The sequence below is a fragment of the Quercus lobata genome, chromosome 5, assembly GCF_001633185.2.
Source record: "Quercus lobata isolate SW786 chromosome 5, ValleyOak3.0 Primary Assembly, whole genome shotgun sequence".
Taxonomy (NCBI): domain Eukaryota; kingdom Viridiplantae; phylum Streptophyta; class Magnoliopsida; order Fagales; family Fagaceae; genus Quercus; species Quercus lobata.
Window position 1 is genome coordinate 70,942,331 of NC_044908.1, and position 22,005 is coordinate 70,964,335.

Here is a 22,005-nt window from a genome sequence, read left to right on the forward strand (position 1 = left end):
ATTTTGTTTTTACTTTAATGAGGTGTATAGTTTTTTTTTTTTTTGTTTTTTAAGAAGATAACGAGGTGCATAGTTAAACGGATATTTTATGTATGAATATTCATACATTAAATAATTAAATTTATTATTTCTTATAAATTTAGAATTTTACAACAAGGTATTTATTATGTCATTTTAAAATAGAGTACAAAACTAATAATAATGAATAGTGCTTTGAGTAAATGAAATTTCTAGAGTTCTCCTGAATATATAATCACTGAATTATCTAATGGTTTAAATAAAGAAAAAAAAAAGACTTAGGTAATTTTTTTTGGGTTTCACTTTAGTTCTAGTAATTGATTGTATTTTTGTTGTTGTCGTTATTGTTATTGTTATTATTATTATTATTATTATTATTATTATTGTTATTATTATTGAGAAAATCTAGTAATTGATTGTGTTTATATAATTCATACTAGTTCCGGAGAGCCGTGAATCCGCGTTGGACCTAGCCGAACTCTTAGTAGAAGAAGATACCTCGTGGAAGTGTACTAGCTCTAATATGGACTTGAGTAAGCCAACGCCGCACATATATGGTAGTCGCTCAACTCTCTCTAATGCTTCATGTGCTGATGAGAAAAAAGGTAATCTTTTAACCATTTTTGAATTGTGCCAATAGTAAATAAAAAGTATAGAGTCAATAGTCTTCTAACTTTTTTTTAATAGCTACAGTGGTCGTACTTGCTTGAATTTTTCAATATCTATTGTGAATATGAAGTGAATATTAAATATTTTCAATCCTATATATTATCAAAATTAAGTTTTGTAACAAAATAGAAGACAATATTCTAAGTGGCCATTTGGATTTGTTCATCAAAAAGGAAACTATTATGAAATTGAGATAATTACAACTTATTTGCATAGTTTGAAATTTGACACTTTACTTAAGGTTAATTCAGTTAAAGTTTTGTAACCCTTTTTCTATTAAAAATAAGGCTAAACATGTATTTTTCCTACCATTTTATGTCTATCTTCTCTTAAAACATAAAAGAACAAGGAAAAACAAGATATATATATATATATATATATATATATATATATATAAAGAAAAAGAATTTTGTAAAAATTAAGAACAAACATTATTAGCCACATTTAAGCAAAGAAGAAAATGAATACTTGGGCTTGAAAGAATTGCTCGAGTTCGTTATGCTGTTGTTTCATTTGGGTTGCATAGTCATCTGTTATTACATACAGAAAAGGAGATGAGTAACAAACATGTTGTTGATGTAATTGTTGTTGGTCTCCAAAGGATAAGCCGAGGCCTGTGGAGACCACATTAGGGTGATGGGTATTGTTATGGAGTTGAGAAATATCTATAAATTGCAAAGAGAATACTATTGGATTGATTGGAGCTAATGATGATACTTCAAAAGTTGCCGCAACCTCTCTTCCTCTCTTCCTTGGATTATTGCAATTAGTCCCCACTATAACTTATTGTTAGGACATATGTGGAACATGTTATGAACATATGTCATTTGGAATTGACTAATCCTTTGACAAAACACACTTTACTTGTAATTAGGTAGATCTAGGATGTGTGTAATACTTTAAGGAACAAGAGTTCAAGTCCAAGTATTGAAGCCATGCAAATCTGTCCAAGAATCAAGTGAAGAAGTTTTGTTCATTAAAGCTCGACAGATGTATCTATCGAGGTTTAAATTATTCGAAGCTTGACAGATAGCTCGACTATTGTATCTATCAAGAACTATGAAATTCAAATTTCCAGATCTGTTTTTCATGCATATCCAAACTATGTGTTTAGGTTTTCCTTTCTCACAACCCTAAACATATATAAGGATTATTTTAAGGGTCGTCATAAGATGGTTGCACTTGTTATTGCATGCATATTGTGATTGGATACAATTTTCCCTAGTTCATCTTTCTCTTGAAGAAGCTGTTGCGTTTATATGCCATAGGGTTTTGTGACCTATAAGCTTCTTGATCTTCATTGTGTGGATGAACTGAAAAACTTTGCAGCCAACATCTTCCTCAAGTTGGTGTGTTAGTCACGTACTTGGATCCGTGTATCAATTGGTTAGTCACATACTTGATACCATGCATTGAAAGGAGAGATTGTCACTACATTATAAGTCCAATTATGTATTAGGGTAAGGGTTCAATTGTAGGTTGCCATAAGGTATTAAGATTCCTTTATTTGTAACAGCTTGTTTTGATAATAGCGAATTTTTGAGAATGGTGACCTTAAATTCACCCAGTGGGGTTTTGCCTCAATGGTTTTCCCCATTTGTAAATAAATCACCAGTGTCAAATTTATTTTCCACTGCATTTAACTTAGTTGGTGATTTATTGGTGCTACCACAAGTATTGCATGTTAATTGACTTAATTAATTCACTTGACTAATTAATTGGTTAATTTATCTAAGGGGTCAATACATTCTTGGCCTATCAAGTGGTATCAGAGCAAGCACACTCTAATTAGGGTTAATCTTTACTGTGTAATCCATTGACCCCTATTTGTCATGGATAGAGGACAGTCTCTTATTATAGCTCCTTTATTTGATGGCACTAACTATGCATACTGGAAAATACGCATGAGAGCTTTCTTGCAGTCATTAGATGAAAAAGTGTGACAAGCTGTGGAGATAGGTTGGACCAAGCCAAAGAAAGCGCTGGCTAATTGAGATGATGCTAAGATCAAAGCAGCAAACTACAACAGCAGAGCATTGAATGCTTTATTTAGTGCAGTCACAAATGAAGAGTTCAAGAAGATATCCTCCACTAAAACTGTGAAGGAAGCATGGACCATCCTCCAGACAACCTATGAAGGAACTAAATCTGTCAAAGATTTAAAGATTCATAGGCTTACCATGAGCTTTGAAGAGATTAAGATGGAGGAGGATGAGTCATTTGATGAGTTCTATGCCAAGCTCAATGACATAGTAAACTTTGTCTTTAATTTTGAGGAAACCATTCCCAAGCCCAAGATCGTCAGAAAGGTGCTCAGATCTCTACTTGAGAGATTTCATGCTAAGATCACCGCCATTGAGGAATCAAAGGACATTGATGAAATTCCTTTGACAGAGCTGGTTGGCAACTTGCAGACCTATGAATTGGGTTTCTTTAGGATTGGTAAATCAAGCAAGAGCAAGAGCAAAAGCATGGCACTGAAGGCCAAAAGTAGTGATACTGATGAGTCTTCTGATGATGAAGATTCGAAGATGAAATCTTATATCACAAGGCAGTTCAAAAAGTTCATGAAGAATGCCAATACAAAAGGATTTGATAAAGACCGCAAGCAGTCCAGTTCGTCTAAGTTCAAGAACCAAGATAGAGGAAAGAAGGATATTAAAGAAGGTGGTCAGTACATTGTTCCCTCCGAACCAAAGTGCTTCGAATGTTAAGGTTTTGGACACATTAAACAAGAATGTCCAACCTATCTCAAGACCATTGGGAAAAGCAAAGCCCTTGCTTGCCACCTTGAGTGACATCGAGCCTAAGGATGATTCAGGTAATGATGATGAGGGAATTTTGAATGCCTTCACTACCATTGTGAATCCTATTGAAGGGATTGTTAAAGAAGTGGATGAAGAAGAGGACTTGGTGGAGTCTAGGTTTGAAAAGATGGATGAACAAGATAACATCCACACTACCTATGCAAAATTATACAAGGTCTCTGAAAAGCATGGGAAATTGTATAAGCTAGCCACCAAGAAGCTCAACGATGTGGAACTTGAACGAGAAGAAATCTCCACAAAGTTTGATGAAGCTAATTAGGCCATTGAAGCCTTGCGGTTTGAGAACAATTTCTTGGCTAAAAGGACCAAGAAGCTTGAAACGGAGCTATTTCAAGTCAGAGCTCAATTGGAGAGGACTTTGAGTGCAAAGCTTGATGAGATGTTAAGTTTTCAGAAATCTGCTTTTGATTGAATCGATTTGGAGTATGATTTCTCTTCCTCTAATATTGCTTCTTCTAGTACTACTGTGTTTGTTTCACTTGCTAATAATGTTGATTTTGAGAACAATGATGTGAAAACTATCTTAGCTAGGGAGAACATAGACAAGGATAAATCTATATTAGGAGCACCCGTAAGCTTGAAAAGAAAGAGACTAAAAACCTTAGGGCTAAGAAGGGCAATAACCAAAAGTCTAAACAGAAGAAGTAGCATCTTTGTCATCACTGTGGAGCTACTGGACATACTTGACCTAATTGCCACTCATCAAAGCAACAGTATAATCTCATCTGGAAATCAAAATTAGTTTCCATCTTCTTTTGCTCCTCTTGGAGACCTTCTCAAAGCCTTCATGTTCCTTTCGAACTTGAATGGTTTCAATTCTTTCCCCTCACCGCCGGATTAAGGATTCACTAAACGGAATGGTTCTTCCAAGGTGTGGAAGGAAAAAGGCTCCAAGTGATTTTGTCACTTTTTCTCTCTTCCTCTTTTTTTTTGTTTATGCATTACTTGTGTGTTTTTTTTGTTTTTGTTTTTGAGTCAGTCTAGTTTTATGCTATGCTTTGTCAACATGTTTTTGTTTGTGTGTGTTTTAGTTTTTGCTTTACTTTTGTTTTTTTTTAATTAAAAAAATTGAAAAATTAAAAAAAAAATATACAAAAACAGTGTGTGTTTTGTGTACTTTGGTACTTGTGTACCTTGGATGGCCATTGAAGCAAAATTTTCTAAACTTTGTATCTTTTGTAGTTTAGATGAGCATCTCTATGCACAACCTAGCAAGTGAGCTTTGTGGCTTGTGTTTGTAATGAGTAAGATTAAGTAATCTCTTGTACTTAACACTCATATTACTCTTTTTGACGGTTATGACTAAAAAATCCTAAGAGAAAGGCATAAATAACCATCTCACCACTGTTGCCCGCCAATCATGAAATGACATCTGTATACTCCAGCATAGTAAAAGTGCAATGTCAAAGCTTAACATAATTGGGTATTTTCTTCTCTCTCTTATATGCCCATGTATGATATGCTCAAAAGAAAATATATGCAAAGAAAAAAAATGCAAAAAGAATCAAAATGTTTTTAAATATAGTTGTAAGCGTGTTTATAAGAGATGTGGGAGTTATAGGATGTACCTCGAAGGTAATAGTCCCTATCAAGTAGTTATGAATGTGTGAGAGTTAAATTGATTTTCTCATATCTCAAATCGTTATAACTTGTAGACACTTATGCAACCTTATGATGTTTTCACACACAACACGCAAAATTCTTTGCTACTTTTGATACATGTGCAGGTACAATCTGATTTGACCATCATAAGGAATACATGTGTTAATGTATGCTCACTAAACAGTCTCAACTTGTTTTGAAATATAAAATTGGTTAGACTTGTTTACTCTGTGTGTGTGTTTTGGATCTAAATGCTTTACATTTTTTTTTTTTGGTTGAGAGATGTTTTTGAAAGCTTAAAATGTTATTTGGATCTTTGGTTGAGTAGTTTGCTTGATTGCATTCATTTATGTGTTTTTCTCTCCTTTGAAAAACTGTTTTTCATCAAGCTCGAAAGCTTTTTGATAGATCTCGACAGATGGCTATCTATCGAGACCCTTGGACTGCTTTTCTCAACAAATCTTAACGCATCTTCGATCCATCAAAGCTTTCTATAATTTTTCTCAATGGCTTCTTGACAAATTCTCGATCTATAGAGAAAGTTTCTGTCTGTCTGATAGTTTCTCGATAGTTTCTTGATCCATCGAAGTTTTTTTGCAGTCGACAAATTCTCGACGCACCTCGACAAATTTATATGTCGAGAATTAGTGCTCGATATATTCTCAATAGCTCTAGATCCATTGAGATGCATTTTCTATAAATAGATCCAATGCAACTTCAGACTTCATTTTCTTCGATCTCTCTCGACAGAAACTTGTCTTTTCACCTCCTAAACACTTCTCTCTCTTTCTCTGAACCTCAAACTGAGTTGATTTTCGGGATAGAGTGATCCTTTCTTCACTAGTATGATCTTGTTTTCTCTCTTTCTTCATGCATTTCATACATTTAGACCTAGGTTTTGGGTTTTTGAAAAGTTTTTGGGGTTTTTCAAAATTGATGAGATATTTGTGATAGGTTTTTTGTTTTTGAAAAGTTTTTGGGGTTTTTCAAAATTGATGAGATATTTGTGAAATTTTTGGGTTGGGTTTTGCTTAAATGATCCTATATGCTTATTCATTGCATCACATTTTCATTTTTGACAATGTTTCATGCATTTAGGTGTGTGATTTCTTGTTAGAACTTTGTGTGCTGGTAGGTTTTCACATCACATGATCATGCATTTTTCATGCATACATATCATTTTTTTCTCTTTTTGGTACATCTGTTGATAGATGCTTTTTAGCTTGTCTCTCTCTCTCTCTCTCTATTGGATAGTCTGCGCATGGCACCCAAGCACAAATTCACTCTGTCTCGAAACCTGCTTTGTTTCGAGGCATCATCTTCTTCTGACTTTACTCCACTCCATGTCAAGTTCCGTGATGAGAAGGCCTGTCAGGACTTCTCAGAGAACTTCTCCGATACTAATCTACTGACTGTCATTCACAGGTAGGGATGGGAGTCTCTTTGTGAGATCTCAGTGAGTTGTCCCTCTGTGATCATACAAGATTTTTACTCCAATATGCATGGATTCGATTATTCCATACCTCATTTCCTTACTACTGTTTGAAGTATCCACATAGTAGTCACTTTGGAGCTTATCTCTGATGTGCTACACGTTCTGAGGGTACCACATCCTAATTATCCCGGCTGTCCTCGTCTGAAGACTGTGTCTAAAGACGAACTTCTGTCTCTCTTTTGTGTGACACCTTCATCTTGGGGTGACCATCAAAACACCTTTTGCTCGAGCTCTGCAAGAGATCCGAGGTTCCTGGATATGGTGATGAGATTTGTCTTACATCCTTTGTCTCACTATAATTCTATTACTGAGCCTTGTGCTTGCCTTTTGTTATCCCTCATTGAGGACCTTACCATTGAATTTCCCTTTCATTTCATACTCTCCCTTATAGATGTCTATAAGGATATGGCGACTTGTGATAAGCTTATCTTTCCTTCTACTATCACGAGGATCATTCTCCATGCCTCTATTTCTTATCTCGAGTCTCCTCATTTCTCCATCATGGGTGCCATTAGCGTGGTGTCCATTAGACGAAGCGAGGCCCAACTTCGACCGAAGCGGCCATAAACCAAAACAGCGACTCCTCCAGCACATTCTACTCCATCCACCTCTGCTCCTTCTTCATCGAGTGGTGGTGTGACTCTCAAGGCCATCATGGCACAACTTGAGCGCATGGATGCTCGCCTTTACACTCTTAGTGATGAGTTGTGTCAAGTGAACACCTATGTTGGCTGTATTGCACGACGACAGGCTATCATGGGTGGTTTCACCACGTTTCCATCTCCATCTCCACAGGCTTCCGAGGATGAGGGCGATGATGTTGGCTCCGATGATGATGATGTTGATGAGGATGAGGATGTTAGCTCTTCCAGTGATGATGAGATGACTGCTTCTCAGTGACTTGTCCTTTGTCATTCGTGACAAAAATGGGGAGTAGTTTCGGGTATGAGAGTATTCATATACTTAGGGGGTGAGTTAGTATATGACTTGTTGATAGGGGAGTGTTTTTGTTTATGAGGGATGTAGTGAGGACTTTTGTATCTTTTCTTTTCTTTCCCTTTTAAATGCATTGTCTTTTGTATATTGGTCTTGTGACCACTTAGTGATAGCAAACATTGTATTTATCATTGATATATATATATATATATATATATTTGATGATGTTATTATCACATTTCACCTATCTCTCCATGTGTTGTTTATTTTCTCTCTTTATACACATGTTTCTTGCAATTTTATGCAATCTTTTATTTCTGTTTCACACTAAGATGCCTTGATGAGTTTTGTTTAAAGCTTGAAGAAGAAAAATGCAGAGAACAATGGTGCAAGAGAGAGAAAAAGTGAAGAAAAAAGAAAAGAAAAACGAAGTGGCTTAAAAAGCTAGACTTGGAAAACTGAAAAAATGGCAGGAAACCTAAAAGTCCCTCAAACAAAGCGTTGGTATCCACCATTGAGAGTGCGCCATGTGGCCACAACACGTACGGCGCTGCCACTCTACCTTAAATGCAAACACAACCAGAATGTCAAGAGTCACATTCGAGCAAAACGACCTTTCATATTCTCGAGATCATCAACACACATAAGGATGATCTCAGAATAGGGGCAACTGATGGACCGAGTAATTACCCTTGTCCAAGAAGGCTAGCCTGGACAAAGATAAAGTGTCATGAAAGCTGGCATTTAATGCCCCGATGATTACACATCAGTAAGAAGACTATTGGGGCCCCAGTAAAGGCTAAATTAAAGACCTAGGATGTTACCCAAGCTCTCATTAAACCACTATTTAAGGAGAGCAACGACTACTAAAGAAAGCCGGTATATATAGGTCTACAAAATCCAAGAGAAGGTACAGACATTCTACTCAGCTTAGACCTTCCTACTAAGTTCTCTACATCTCTCATGCCATATTTACTAACTTTATCATCGGAGACTCCGTGTCCGGCACCACATCGGTGACCACAATGAGAGGATCCCATTCTCCTTTTTTAACTTCACAGGAACTTGGATGAGCTCGTGTTGATCCATCTGGATGAACCTACTTACTGACGATTTTTGCATCATCATAAATGATATTATTATTTATTAGAGAGTTCTCCTAAAGAAATCACTGCATTATTTAATGGTTGTATTAGGTTCTAAAGATTTATGATTAAATGTTTAGAGTCTTAGTCTGTTTATGTTGGCAAACCGAGAAAAAAAATATGTCTAAAATAGGTGTTAGACATTGCTCAAGGTGATTCAAGCCAAGTCTCAAGAACATTCAAGCTGCAGGAAAAAGAATTGAAATTCAATACAGCTCGATTGATCGAAGAATAGGCTTGACAGATCGAAAATCGCAGTAAAGCAGTTTCCGTAGAATTATAAATCAGGCCCAAGCTTGTGAAATTGTTTAAGGTTTCATTCCAACATTCCTAAGTATAAATGGAAAACCCTAACAAGGTTTTGAAGACTCTTGGAAGACTTGTGAGTTACTCCTATGAGATCTGAGAAGTTTTGTTCCTTTTCACTCCACAAGTATATACTGGAACAAAATTTATAATCAAGTGCTAGTGGAATCTATTTGCTGCTATAAGATCAACAAGTGGTGAACATTGCTCAAGGTGATTCAAGTTAAGTCTCAAGAACATTCAAGTTGCAAGAAAAAGAATTGAAATTCAATGAAGCTTGATTGATCGAAGAATAGGCTTGACTAATCGAAAATCGTAGTAAAACAGTTTCCGCAAAATTATAAATTAGGCCCAAGCTTGTGAAATCGTTTAAGGTTTCAATCTAACATTCCTAAGTATAAAAGGAAAACCTTAACAAGGTTTTGAAGACTCTTGGAAGACTTGTGAGTTACTCCTGTGAGATTTGAGACTGTGAGATTTGAGAAGTTTTGTTCCTTCTAACTCCACAAGTATATACCGGAACAAAGATTTATAATCAAGTGCTAGTGGAATCTATTTGTTGCTATAATATCAACAAGTGGTGAACATTACTCAAGGTGATTCAAGTCAAGTCTTAAGAACATTCAAGCTGCAAGAAAAAGAATTGAAATTCAATGAAGCTCGGTTGATCGAAGAATAGGCTTAACTGGATGAAAATCACAATAAAACAGTTTCCGCAAAATTATAAATCAGGCCCAAGCTTGTGAAATCGTTTAAGGTTTCAGTCCAACATTCCTAAGTATAAAAGAAAAACCTTAACAAGGTTTTGAAGAATCTTGGAAGACTTGTGAGTTACTCCTATGAGATCTGATTGTTCCTTCTAACTCCACAAGTATATATCGGAACAAGATTTATAATCAAGTGCTAGTGGAATCTATTTGCTACTATAAGATCAACAAATGGTGAGCATTGCTCAAGGTGATTCAAGCCAAGTCTCAAGAACACTCAAGCTGCAAGAAAAAGAATTGAAATTCAATGAAGCTCGATTGATCGAAGAATAGGCTTGACTGATCGAAAGTCGTAATAAAACAGTTTCTGCAGAATTATAAATCAGGCCTAAGCTTGTGAAATCGTTTAAGGTTTCAGTCCAACATTCATAAGTATAAAAGGAAAACCATAACAAGGTTTTGAAGACTCTTGGAAGACTTGTGAGTTACTCCTGTGAGATCTAAGAAGTTTTGTTCCTTCTAACTCCACAAGTATATATTTGAACAAGATTTATAATCAAGTGCTAGTGGGATCTATTTGCTGCTACAAGATCAACAAGTGGTGAACATTGCTCAAGGTGATTCAAGTCAAGTCTCAAGAACATTCAAGCTACAAGAGAAAGAATTGAAATTCAATGAAGCTCGATTGATCAAAGAATAGGTTTGACTGATCGAAAATCGCAATAAAGCAAGTTCTGCAGAATTATAAATCAGGCCCAAGCTTGTGAAATCATTTAAGGTCTCAGTCCAACGTTCCTAAGTATAAAAGGAAAACCCTAACAAGGTTTTGAAGACTCTTGGAATACTTGTAAGTTACTCCTATGAGATCTGAGAAGTTTTGTTCCTTCTAACTCCACAAGTATATACCGGAAAAGATTTATAATCAAGTGCAAGTGGAATCTATTTACTGCTACAAGATCAACAAGTGATGATCTGAAATCTTTGAGTGGGATCTCAAAGTCATAAGCGTGGGAGCTTATGTGCTGTAAATCCAGGAGAGAAGAGTTTGTGGATTTGGAGCTTGCACGTGGTCGTGTCAATAAATTACTACTGGAGGCAGCAATAGATTTAGGGTTAAATTTTATTGTAAAAACTTCAATTCTCTGTTAGTGGATTTGTTTACCTTGAGGATAGTTAGGTCAAATCCTCCCCAGGTTTTTACTGTGAAACAATTTGTTTCATTGGTTTCCCTAGGTGATCATATCTATGTGTTATTTATTTTTCTACTACTGTGCATGATATGATCCTTCACTATTTAACGCAGATCTCATAATTAACTTAAGTAATCATTTGGCTAATATATTAAGTTAAACAACCTGTTTTAAGGGGTATAAACAAACAAATAGGTTGAAATATATATATATATATATATTAAAAAAAATGCAGGGGATTTTTTTTTTTTTTCCGCTTATTGTCTAGCAATTAATTTTGTTTATATGATGCATATTAGTTCCGGAGAGCCAAGAATTCGTGTCGGAGGTAGCCAAACTCTCAGCAAAAGATGGTAGTTCTAATGTGAACCTAAGTAAGTCAAAGCTGCCAAAATACGGTAGTTGCTCTGGTGTTTTGTCTACTGATGAGACGGGAGGTAGTTCTTGGCAACCATTGAAACAAGGAGGAGTTACACCGTTGTTTCTAGCTACTAAGTCAGGCTGCGTAGAGATCGTTAAAGAAATACTCAAAATATACCCTCAGGCAGTAGAGCACATAGATGATGAAGGGCAGTGCATATTGCATGTAGCAATCAAGTACCGCCAGTTGGAGGTATTCGAGCATGTGTCTAAAATGGAAGTACCGATGAGGTGGTTGGTACGAAGGCTTGACAACAATGGGAACACTATTTTACATATGGTTGGAATGCCAATACATGATTATGTACCTGAAAAGATGTTGGGCCCTGCACTTCAATTGCAAGAGGAGCTGCTCTGGTTTGAGGTACTCTTCTCTCTAACTCCACTCTCATCTGCCCTGCAATCCTTGCTTTGATTTTTTTTCTCCTTCTATTTTTTGGAAATGAATAAAGCCAGTTGCAACCTGCAATGGCTCATGGGGGAGGGTGAATAGGAGATTAGAACTAGTGATCCTTCGTTCGGGCATGTAGGGGTGAAGTCATTTGCAAAGTTCTTGAAAAATATTTATCCCCTTAATGACTATACTAGTACATATAATGATTAATGACACTTGTAATTTAGTATTTTTTTTTTTTTTTTAGGTAAGGCTTTTAAGGTGACTTATAAGTTATACTTGGGAAAATTATTAGTACTTGGCCCGATCACAATTATTTTTATATTGCATTATTATTTCTAAATAATAAAAACATATTTATTTAATTTCATTTTTTAGTTTTCCACAATGTTTTCTCAAAATTTTAACTAGAGATTAATCACTATTTGCGACGGGTGGACTCATAGCGGGGTAAATCGTTGATCTAGAGAGTTTTTTCAAAGTGCTGATATCCGGACTTGAATTGGAGAACACCCAGTCAAACTCGAGATAACAACTTCAAGACTGAGTGCCCAACCATTTGGCCAACCCCATTAGGTTATTTATTTAAATTTTAAACTATGATCGATTGACTCTTTATATATGAAGACAAAGATTAGGTTAAAAGTATATTTTTCATTTTTTTTAATTAAAAATAATCTTGTTAAATTTCAAATTTATCTTTTAAAAAATTGTCAATTTAATTGAATCAGCCTCGGAAATATAATTAAGATACCTTTTTAAAGAGAATTTTTAGCTGGTTCGTCAAATGCATGTGCTTGTCGTGAAATGTATGTTTCTGTGTGCAGCGTGTAAAGTCAGTTACAAAAGAAGCTTTCGTTTGTCATCAGAACAATATGAAAGAGACAGCTGAAGCATTATTTGCTACTACGAAATCCAAACTCCGGAATTCGGCCAGAGATTGGCTAATTCGCACATCAGAAGGATGCTCCATTGTGGCAGTTCTCATCGCGACAGTTGCCTTTACAGCAGCCTATACAATACCAGGAGGTCCTGATCAAAAAACTGGTTTTCCAGTCCTTCTCTATCACCCTTTCTTTGTGGTCTCCACAGCAAGTGATGTACTCTCACTTGCATGTGCTTTGACATCAGTGGTTATGTTTCTTTCAATCCTCACAGCACCATTTCGATTGGAAGACTTCAAGCATTCGCTTCCCAACAAGCTCATGCTAGGCTTCACATTTCTGTTTTTCTCCGTTGTAATGATGATGATATCATTTTCTGCAACAATCATCCTCATGGTACATGGTAGTGAAAGGTGGACAAAAATTCTCCTCTATTCCCTTTCTTTCCTTCCAATTAGCATCTTTGCACTAGCATATTTCCCTCTTTATCTTTCTGTGACAAAAACTCACAAGCACTTGCTCAAGAAGATAAAAGAGGCATATCCTTGCCGTTGTTGGTTTCCTACTCTGTCTAGGGACACCTATTTCTTCCACAGCAATCGAGCCGAAATTCACCGTTCCTCCATTCGCCTTCAAGGTGGGAGCAATAATAATTCCAGTCGTGACAACCCAGAGGGAGAACACTTTGGTTCCCAGGATACATCACAGACCAAGCTATTTTCCGTTTAAGAAAGCCAAATTATTGCACTTATGAAAAGCAGTCTTCTGTCATGATATGTGTAGGAATTCTTCATGGGAACTAGAGAGACAAACGGTGTTGACATGTATATAACTCCTGAATGGTTACAATAATATTGTTTGGTCTGACATAAAGTATATATATAATCAACCCTTAAAATGTTTGGTTACCATTGAATTCTTCTAGCAACCCCCCCCCCCCCCCCCAACCCAAAAAAAAAAAAAACTATATAATCAACTGTAATGCTGTAAATACTATCTAGACTCACTCTTGGCTCTTAACTGTCCAAAGCTTTACCTAAGGTTGCTAAAGAGAATAAAGAGGCAATCAACTGATTAGAGGAATAAAGAGGTAATATCCACTTCCCGGAATCCAATCAATTTCTCTCTTATTCTTTCTTTTTTTCCCTTCTCCTCACCTTAAGATTCCGCCTGCCCCCACCCTTATTTCCCTTTTGACTCTTCCGTATCTTTTTCCTTTCCGCCACGTAGTTATTAGTAGATTACAATTTTTATTATACTATTTTTTACAACTGCATTATATTTTTTTTTTGATAAGTAAGATGATGTATTACTAAAAAGGCAAAGACAACAATTGGGGAACCGGTCCATCAACTTCCTTACAAAAGACCCATGGAGGGATGGAAGAGATGGATTGGGGTCCCCAATTTAGAGAAATACACGCCCAACGGGCTAAATGATGAGCAAGCTCATTACATGAACGATAACAAAAGGAAAATTTTGCAACTGAAAAGTAAGGAAAAGGTTGCGAATGTCAGAGATAATGGAGGAGATTTCCCATGGTGGATCAGAAGATGGGCAAACTATAGAGTCAATGACAACCTTGGCATCGCCTTCAAAGATCACAAACTTGTAACCAAGATTTATTGCTGTGGACATGGCAAGGAGGGCAGCTTTGGCTTCGCCCCAAACCGGGGATTGAGAAGGTTCCTTTGCTGTACAAACTGAGATAATCATACCATTAGGATCACGACCAACAACAGAGATGAAGGTCGCATTTGGTCTAATGGCAGCGTCGAAGTTGAATTTGATCCAACCTGTTGGTGGGGGGTGCCATTGAGAGGCAGTTGTGGGGGATATGGATAGCCAAGCATCAGAATGGGACTTGAAAGATCTATTGATGTCAGCAGCCAGCCGATTAGGAGGGTCGAACAAGTCATCAAAGATCAGTTTGTTTCTACTCCACCAGATGCGGTCACACATGATTGCAGCTAATAGGGAGAAGGATGGGCCAACTGATGGGCAGAGACCAAGGAGACTCACAGGATTTAGGATGGACTTAATCCAATCAGATGCTGACTTTGGTGGGATGGAAGATAGATTGATGGGGATACTTGTGTGTCTCCATACAATAATGGCAAAAGGGCACTCAAACAAAACATGAACCACTGATTCTTGATGATGATGACACCGGGGACAAGATGAATCCAAACCAGCTAATCTTCGAGCAAGAAATTCTCTAGTGGGGAGAACATCCCACGCAATTTTCCAAATGTGGTATTTGAGTCGTTCATTGAACTTCATGGACCATAATTTCTTCCATTCAACAGCAGTAAGGGGACCAGAATTTGAAAATCTAGCATTTTGGTCAGCAAGGTAAGCCGACTTAACAGAAAATTTTCCACTTGGACATTTTGCCCAAAAAATGGAATCTGCAACTGGAGTGAAAGGAATGTGGATTTGTTGAATAGATGAGGCTGTATCATGGTCGAAGAGGTTGTGGAGAAGGGCTCGGTTCCACTGTCTAGTTTCAGGAACAAGTAGTTCAGAAACCAATTGTTGGTCTGGCAGCAAGGTTATGTGGGTTGGGGTGAAGGATGGAAGTGAGGGAATCCATGGGTCATGCCAAATGTTCACCGAAGAACCTGATCCAATGAGGTAGCAGTAGCCTTTTTTTATCAAAGGAATGCTTTTGTGAATGCCTTTCCAAATGAAGGATGAGTTTTGTTGGAGGGTAGAGGTTAGGAAGGGACGACCACGAAGGTATTTGGATTGGAGGAGGTTGGCCCAAGGTTTATCTGCACTAGATGCAATAATCCACCCAAGTTTGGATATTAGTGCATTGTTGATGTCATGAGCACGACGGAAGCCCAAACCCCCAGCAGATTTTGGTTTGCATAAAGAATCCCATGCTTTTGGGTAGATATGGTGACCGGAATCAATAAAACCCCAGAAAAAATCTCTGAGTCTGGCATCAATTTTACTGCAAATAGACTTTGGAAGCTTAAATGATGACATCCAATAAGATGGGATTGAGGATAGCACAGACTTTATAAGAGTAGCTTTGGCAGCTTGTGATAAAATCTTTGCTTTCCAACCAGAAATTCTGCTGTTGATTTTTTCCAAAATGGTGTTGAACTGAGCTTGGTGACCTTTTTGGATATGAGTGGGAAGCCCAAGGTAGAAATTCTTGGAAGTTGGTTGGTTCAAACCAATCAGGTTGCGCAGAGAGATTTTGCATGATGGAGAAACATTTTGACTAAAAGTTATTGCCGATTTCCTCTTGTTGATGGAAAGCCCAGACCAATTCTGAAATTGAGTTAAGCAAGATTGGATAGCCGTAAGGTCATCATGGTTAGCCCGAGAAAAAACCACAAGATCATCAACAAACATAAGATGTGAGATTGGGGGGCAATTTCTTGCAATTTTGATGCCTTGGAGAGAACCGTCAGCCTCTTTCTGAAGAAACAATCTAGACAAAACATCAGTAACCAAAATAAAAAGGAAGGGAGAGATGGGATCACCTTGACGGATGCCACGGGTAGGGGTGAAAAAACCTGCTGGAGAGCCATTTATTAAAATGGAGAAGGATGGCGTAGAGATGCATTGACTAATCATTTGAATCCATTTGTCTGAGAAACCAAAATGCTTGAAGATTGAGAGCAAAAAAGGCCATTCGACCTTGTCAAAGGCTTTTTCCAAGTCAAGGTTTAGGGCAGACATACCAGAAGTGCTAGTGCGTTTTTGATGAAGGGTGTGGAAAATTTCATGTGCAATGATTGAGTTGTCTTGGATGTTTCTACCAGGAACAGAGGCAGCTTGCCATGGAGTGATGAGTTTAGGAAGGAGAATTTTTAGGCGATTGGCTAATGTTTTGGAGATTATTTTGTAAGAAATATTGCAAAGGCTGATTGGGCAGAAATTATTTACAGTGGATGGGTTAGGGGTCTTGGGGATAAGAGTGATGAAGGTGTGGTTCATTTCTTTTAACATAAGACCACTGGCAAAAAAAGACTGAACCATGGCGATGACATCTTTGCCAACAGTACCCCAATAGGTTTTGTAAAAAATGGCAGACATACCATCGGGACCAGGGGATTTGGAAGATGTGAAGCTGAAAGCAACAGATTTTATTTCATCATCAGAAGGGATGGCACATAAGGCTTCATTTTCTTCAGAGGATATAGAGTGAGGAATGATATGTGAGAGATCGATATGGTGGCTTGGATTGGTATGTTGGGAGGTGAAAAGATTTTTATAGTAATTGATGAAACAATCACTAACCAGATGGCGTCCTGACAACCAAGAACCATTTTCATCTTTTATAAAATCAATTGCATTCTTTCTTCTTCGGATAATGGTGGATAGATGGAAAAATCTGGTATTGAGGTTAGTAGAGGTCAGCCATTGATTACGTGATTTTTGACGCCAATGCATATCTTCACGAATCATGCATTCATTGAGCTCACACAAAAGAGAGTTTTCTGAGGAAATGTTGGAAGCAGATGGAGGAAGGTCTTGGATTGTGTTTATTTGAGCAGTGAGAGTCTTGATTTTAAAGTGAATGTTGCCGAAGACATCTCTGTTCCATTTTTTCAAGGAGGATTTGGATGCTTTTATTTTTTGGGAAAGGCAAAAGGCCGAAGTGCCAATGAACTGTTTGGACCAGGCAGAGTTGACAACGGCAAAACTGGAGGGGTCACGGGTCCACATTGATTCAAAACGGAATGGTTTAGGAGTGTTGCGGGCTTCTCCCATGGTACAGAGAAAGATCGGAGCATGGTCAGAGGCAATAATGGGGTGGTGAAGGAGGTTGGCACGCGGGAAAAGAAGCCTCCACTGGTCATTTGCAATTGCTCTATCTAAACGCTGTTTAATGGTACCAACAGAACATTTATCTGACCAGGTGAATTTATTACCTTGAAAACCAAGGTCGATGAGACCGTTGTTGGTGATGAAGCCAGAGAAACCGCCATCGGAGGATGAGGCAAAAGGGCGACCTCCCTGTTTTTCTGACTGGGAGAGGATGCAATTGAAATCACCAATCCCCACCCAAGCTCCACCAAAAGAGTTTAATGTGGTTTCAAGATTGTTCCAAAAGTTGGCTTTGAGAGAAGAGTATGGGGGACCATATACAAGGGAAAGCATCCAGGGAGTGTTTGGGGGATCAGAGAAGATGATGACGTTGATGAGGTTGTTGTTAGAGTAGAGAGGTTCAATATCCAAACCATTTTTCCAAGCAAAACAAAGGCTGCTAGCTTTTCGAATTGGGTTGATATAGACAATGTTTACAAAACCAAGTTGGGAAAGAAGAGGAGAAATTTTACGTTTAGGAATTTTTGTTTCAGAAAGAAAGATGCAATCGGGGTTGACATCTCTCAAAAGGCCCTTGAATTTTTGGATTGCCGCAGCCCGGGCAAAGCCACGACAATTCCAAGAAAGAAGCTTCATGGGGGGGTTGGGGGCATGGGTAGGCCCGCCTCCTCAGCCATAGGTAAAGTCAGATTTGAAAATGAATGGGTGGATTGGGAATGGTTTTTGGTTCTAGCCAATGTCTTCCATTTGGGTTTGGCTTTAATATTCTGGGGGTAAGAACCAAGATGAAAGAGGGGTATATGCTCGGGTGAAGGAGGGCAAGATGAAGGTGGTAGAAGTTTTAACTTCAACTTTTTGTTGCTGGAATTTTCTGGGGATGAAGGGAGTTTTCGTTTGGTAGCTGTGGAGGTATCCATAGGAATTTGAATTTGGAGGGAAGAGAGGTCAGGGCATGAGAAGTTGGGTTGGATGATGGGTGATGATGGTTTATCATTGAGGTTGACAAAAGTGATCCATTGGAGGACACGAGATTGGGCTTCAGGGGCTTTGAGCCATGATCCTAATGGATTAGAGTCAAGGATGTTAGGCCCAAGAGAGGGGATTAGAGACTCTAGGATATATTGTGGGCTTTTTGTGGGCTCAAGCTGATGTTGGGTTCGGTTAAGGGAAGGGCCCATTGTTATTGATGGCTTATGGATACAAGTGTTTGGGTGGGTTATGTTAGGTAAAGGGGTAGAAGGGTCAGAGTATCCAGATGATTTTGGCTGTAACGTGTTATCAGAGAGATTGTGGGAGGTGATGGGATTTGGCAAGAGCTTTGTGGTTGGGAAATGGGGATGAGGGGATGGGGATATGGGATTTGGGTGGGTGGTGTCAGGAGTTGATGCTAAAATTACGGGAAGGGTGGCTTGGGGATTTGACTTGAGGGAGGTAGGTGGAGTGTTTTGGTTTGTTTCTTGGGGTAAGGGACTGACCTGGATATTGTTTGTGTCAGAAAAAGGAGGGCTTGAATCAGCAGCCTCCTCTTTCAGAAATTCCAGCCATGTGAGGGCCTTGAGGCCGGAGTTGCCAGCTTTGATCCAAGGGCCAAATCCGCGGGGGCCAAGATGAAAGTGGTGCAGATGACTTTTGTGGTGGATCGGTGCTGTACATTGGCTTCTAGCATGCCCAAGTTTGCCACATCCAAAACAAAAATCTTGAAGTTTCTCATATTTGAAATCTATCCACATATCTGGTTTTGGATGGCAGTCTAGATAGAAACCACAAAGGAGTGGTTCATTGACATCAATCTGGACTTTGAGGCGAAGGAATTTGTTCCAACAAAGGCTGCCCTTGACTGGGAGTTCAGAGTCCAGAAGCTTACCCAGTTGGTTCCCAATGGTGTCTGCATTTTCTTGGTACATCCGGTCAGGAGGGAGGTTGTGAACTTGGACCCAAAATGGAGACCAAGTGAAGTCAATGTTGCAAATAGGGGTGAGGCTATTGCATGGTTTGAGGACCAAAAGAAATCCTTCAACAAACCAAGGGGCAAGATCAAGAATGGTTTGCCTGTCATCTTCAGTATTGAACCTGAAAAGGAAAAGGTTGTTTCCCACATCATTCACTGAGACACCACTGGTTGTTTTCCAAGCTTTAGATAGGATAGCTCGAATTTTGTTTCTGTTGATGGTTTTGCGTGCTATTAAACGACCAGCTAGACCAAGAGATGACAGTTCTTTGGCTGCCTCAGGTTTTGCTGGGAGAGAAAGGGATGAATTTGAGTAGTGGGGATGTTTTTGGTTATGGGTTATTATATTAAGTTCTGGTTTGTTAGTATTGGTTTCCATGATTGGATGGGAAGATAAAATGTTGGGATGAAAACGCAGATAACGGGGAAAGCAAGGGAGATTGAGGGAATTTAGGGATATAGTTGTTTGAAATTGTTTGAGAAAATGGGTTGTGTTGATGTTTGTCGGATGAGAAAAGGTTGGATTATGGGTTGATATTTTCCAGATGTGGGAAAAGGAAAAGGTGGGATTAGTTGGAGGAAAGGTTAAAGAAAGCTTGGGTAAAAGGCGAGGATGATTTGTGAAAAGTTAGAAAAAGCAAGTGGATTGTGTGTGGAAGGTTGGAAAGAAGCCACATACAGTGGAGAAGGACCATAGACGGGCTATGGAGAGAGCCACCACTGCAAGCAGAGTGGATTTTACAACTGCATTATATGATAAACTATAATTAACTACTTATTATTTCCGCATAAATTAAGATTTTATTTTTTTACTATTTACACACTACGACATCATAATTGTGGGAAATTTACATCACAAACAAGTTATTGTCCTAGATTTTCTTTCCCTCACCTTCTCACGTGTTTCCCTTTATTTCTTTTTCTTTGCTTCTTTATAAACTTGTTCTCTAATCATCTCTTTCGCCATTCTTTTTTCCTTCCTTCACCGGTTTCCAACAGTGTTTTCTTTCTTTACTGATTCAAGGATTTGCGATGTGAGTTGGGTACACCATATCAGTCTACATTTCGGCAAAATGCGAGTTGGGTATGTAATAGGTACACTGGTTATAGGGCTTTTTTTTTTTTTTTTTTTTTTTTTTTTTTTTTTTTTTAATGGTTGTGATTTTGGGTTGAGAGAGAGAGAGAGAGAGAGAGAGTGTGTATTTTTTTAATTATATATTTTTTTCATTGTTGATTTTATGATTTTTTCCCCTTTGTGTTGTGATTTTGGTTGTTTTCCCCAGTTTTTGTTGTTGTTGTTGTTGCTGTTGCTACTATGATTTTGGGTTGAGAGACAGAATGATCGAGAGAGAGAAGAAAGGATAAAGAGGAAGAAAAGAAACTGAACAGAATAGAAAAGAAAGCAATAGATTAAAAAAAAAAATAGCCATTGTGTGCGGCAGTCAGCGGGTTCCATTTGTTTAAGCAAAAATGAGAAGTGAAGGTAGAAGTAACGTTTTGCAAAATCAATGGTCAGTGCATATATACAAACATAACAAGCCCACTCTTTTGGAAACCTTCTAACCCCTCCCCTCCTTCCTTTTATGTCCCTCTGGTTTTACTGACGCTTCAATTGATGGCTTGCACGCTAGAAAATGATGCTGCTAAAGATGATGAATTAAACTGAGAGCTGTACAATGCTATAATGAACGAAGAGGTGGAGAACGTAATAAAACTTTGTGAACGTTTTGCTGACCATGCAACGCGCAGACTGACCATACACGAAGACACGGTGCTCCACGTTGCCACCTACTCGAAACAAACTGACTTAGTACTTGGACTTCTCGAAGCATTGCCTCACCACCATATCCACAAAATGACCACCAGCAAAAATGTTTCTTGAAACACTATCCTCCACGAGGTTGCTACTCTCGACGACGGCTTGGTGGAGGTAGCAGAGAAGATGTTAGAGAAAGCCGAGGGGTTGTTAAGCATACACAACGAGCTTGGAAAAGAGTACTCTTTCAGGCTGCCCGTTATGGTAAGATTAATATTTTTGTTAGAAATACAGAATGAATGTATTGTATTTCATAATTAAAGAATATACATGTGTGCCTTTATATAAGAGGCATATGTGTGTAGTACAAGTAAGTCTATGTGTGCGGTACAAGTAAAGTGTAGTACAAGTACAAGTGTGCTAAACAAGTAAACTAAATGGGCCTAAAGTCCATAACATAATATACATTAACAGCCCCCCTCAAACTCAAGGTGAATGTGAGACTAGCTTGAGGTTATCAACCAACTCACGAGTGCGTCCCTTAGGAAGTGACTTGGTGAAGATATCTGCAAGTTGGTCTTTGGAGGATACGGAGAACAGCTTGAGAGCACCATGGACAAGATGATAACGAATAAAATGACAATTAATCTCAATGTGTTTAGTCCGTTCATGGAAGACATCATTGTAAGTAATATGAATGGTACTCTGGTTGTCACAATAAAGGGGAGTAGCAGAGGATGTGGACACACTCAAATCCTTAAGAAGCCATCATAGCCAAAGGAGCTCAGATGTGGTATCAGTAAGAGCACGATATTCTGCTTCAGTACTGGAGCGAGCCACGAAAGTTTGTTTCTTACTTCGCCAAAAAATCAAGGAAGAACCAAGGAGAAAGCAATAACCTGTAGTGGACTTG

The 22,005-nt window shown here is 38.2% G+C and overlaps 1 protein-coding gene across 1 annotated transcript in view; it reads left to right on the forward strand.

Moving 5' to 3' along the window:
* Positions 1-13,406, forward strand: part of LOC115992699 — a 35,269-nt gene extending 21,863 nt beyond the window's left edge. Inside the window, exons 7-9 of the mRNA XM_031116927.1 lie at positions 459-623; positions 11,196-11,680; positions 12,538-13,406. Coding sequence (XP_030972787.1) covers positions 459-623; positions 11,196-11,680; positions 12,538-13,323 — 1,436 coding nt within the window. The 3' untranslated portion in view covers positions 13,324-13,406. The remainder of the gene's footprint in view (positions 1-458; positions 624-11,195; positions 11,681-12,537) is intronic.
* The last annotated feature ends 8,599 nt before the right edge of the window (positions 13,407-22,005 follow it).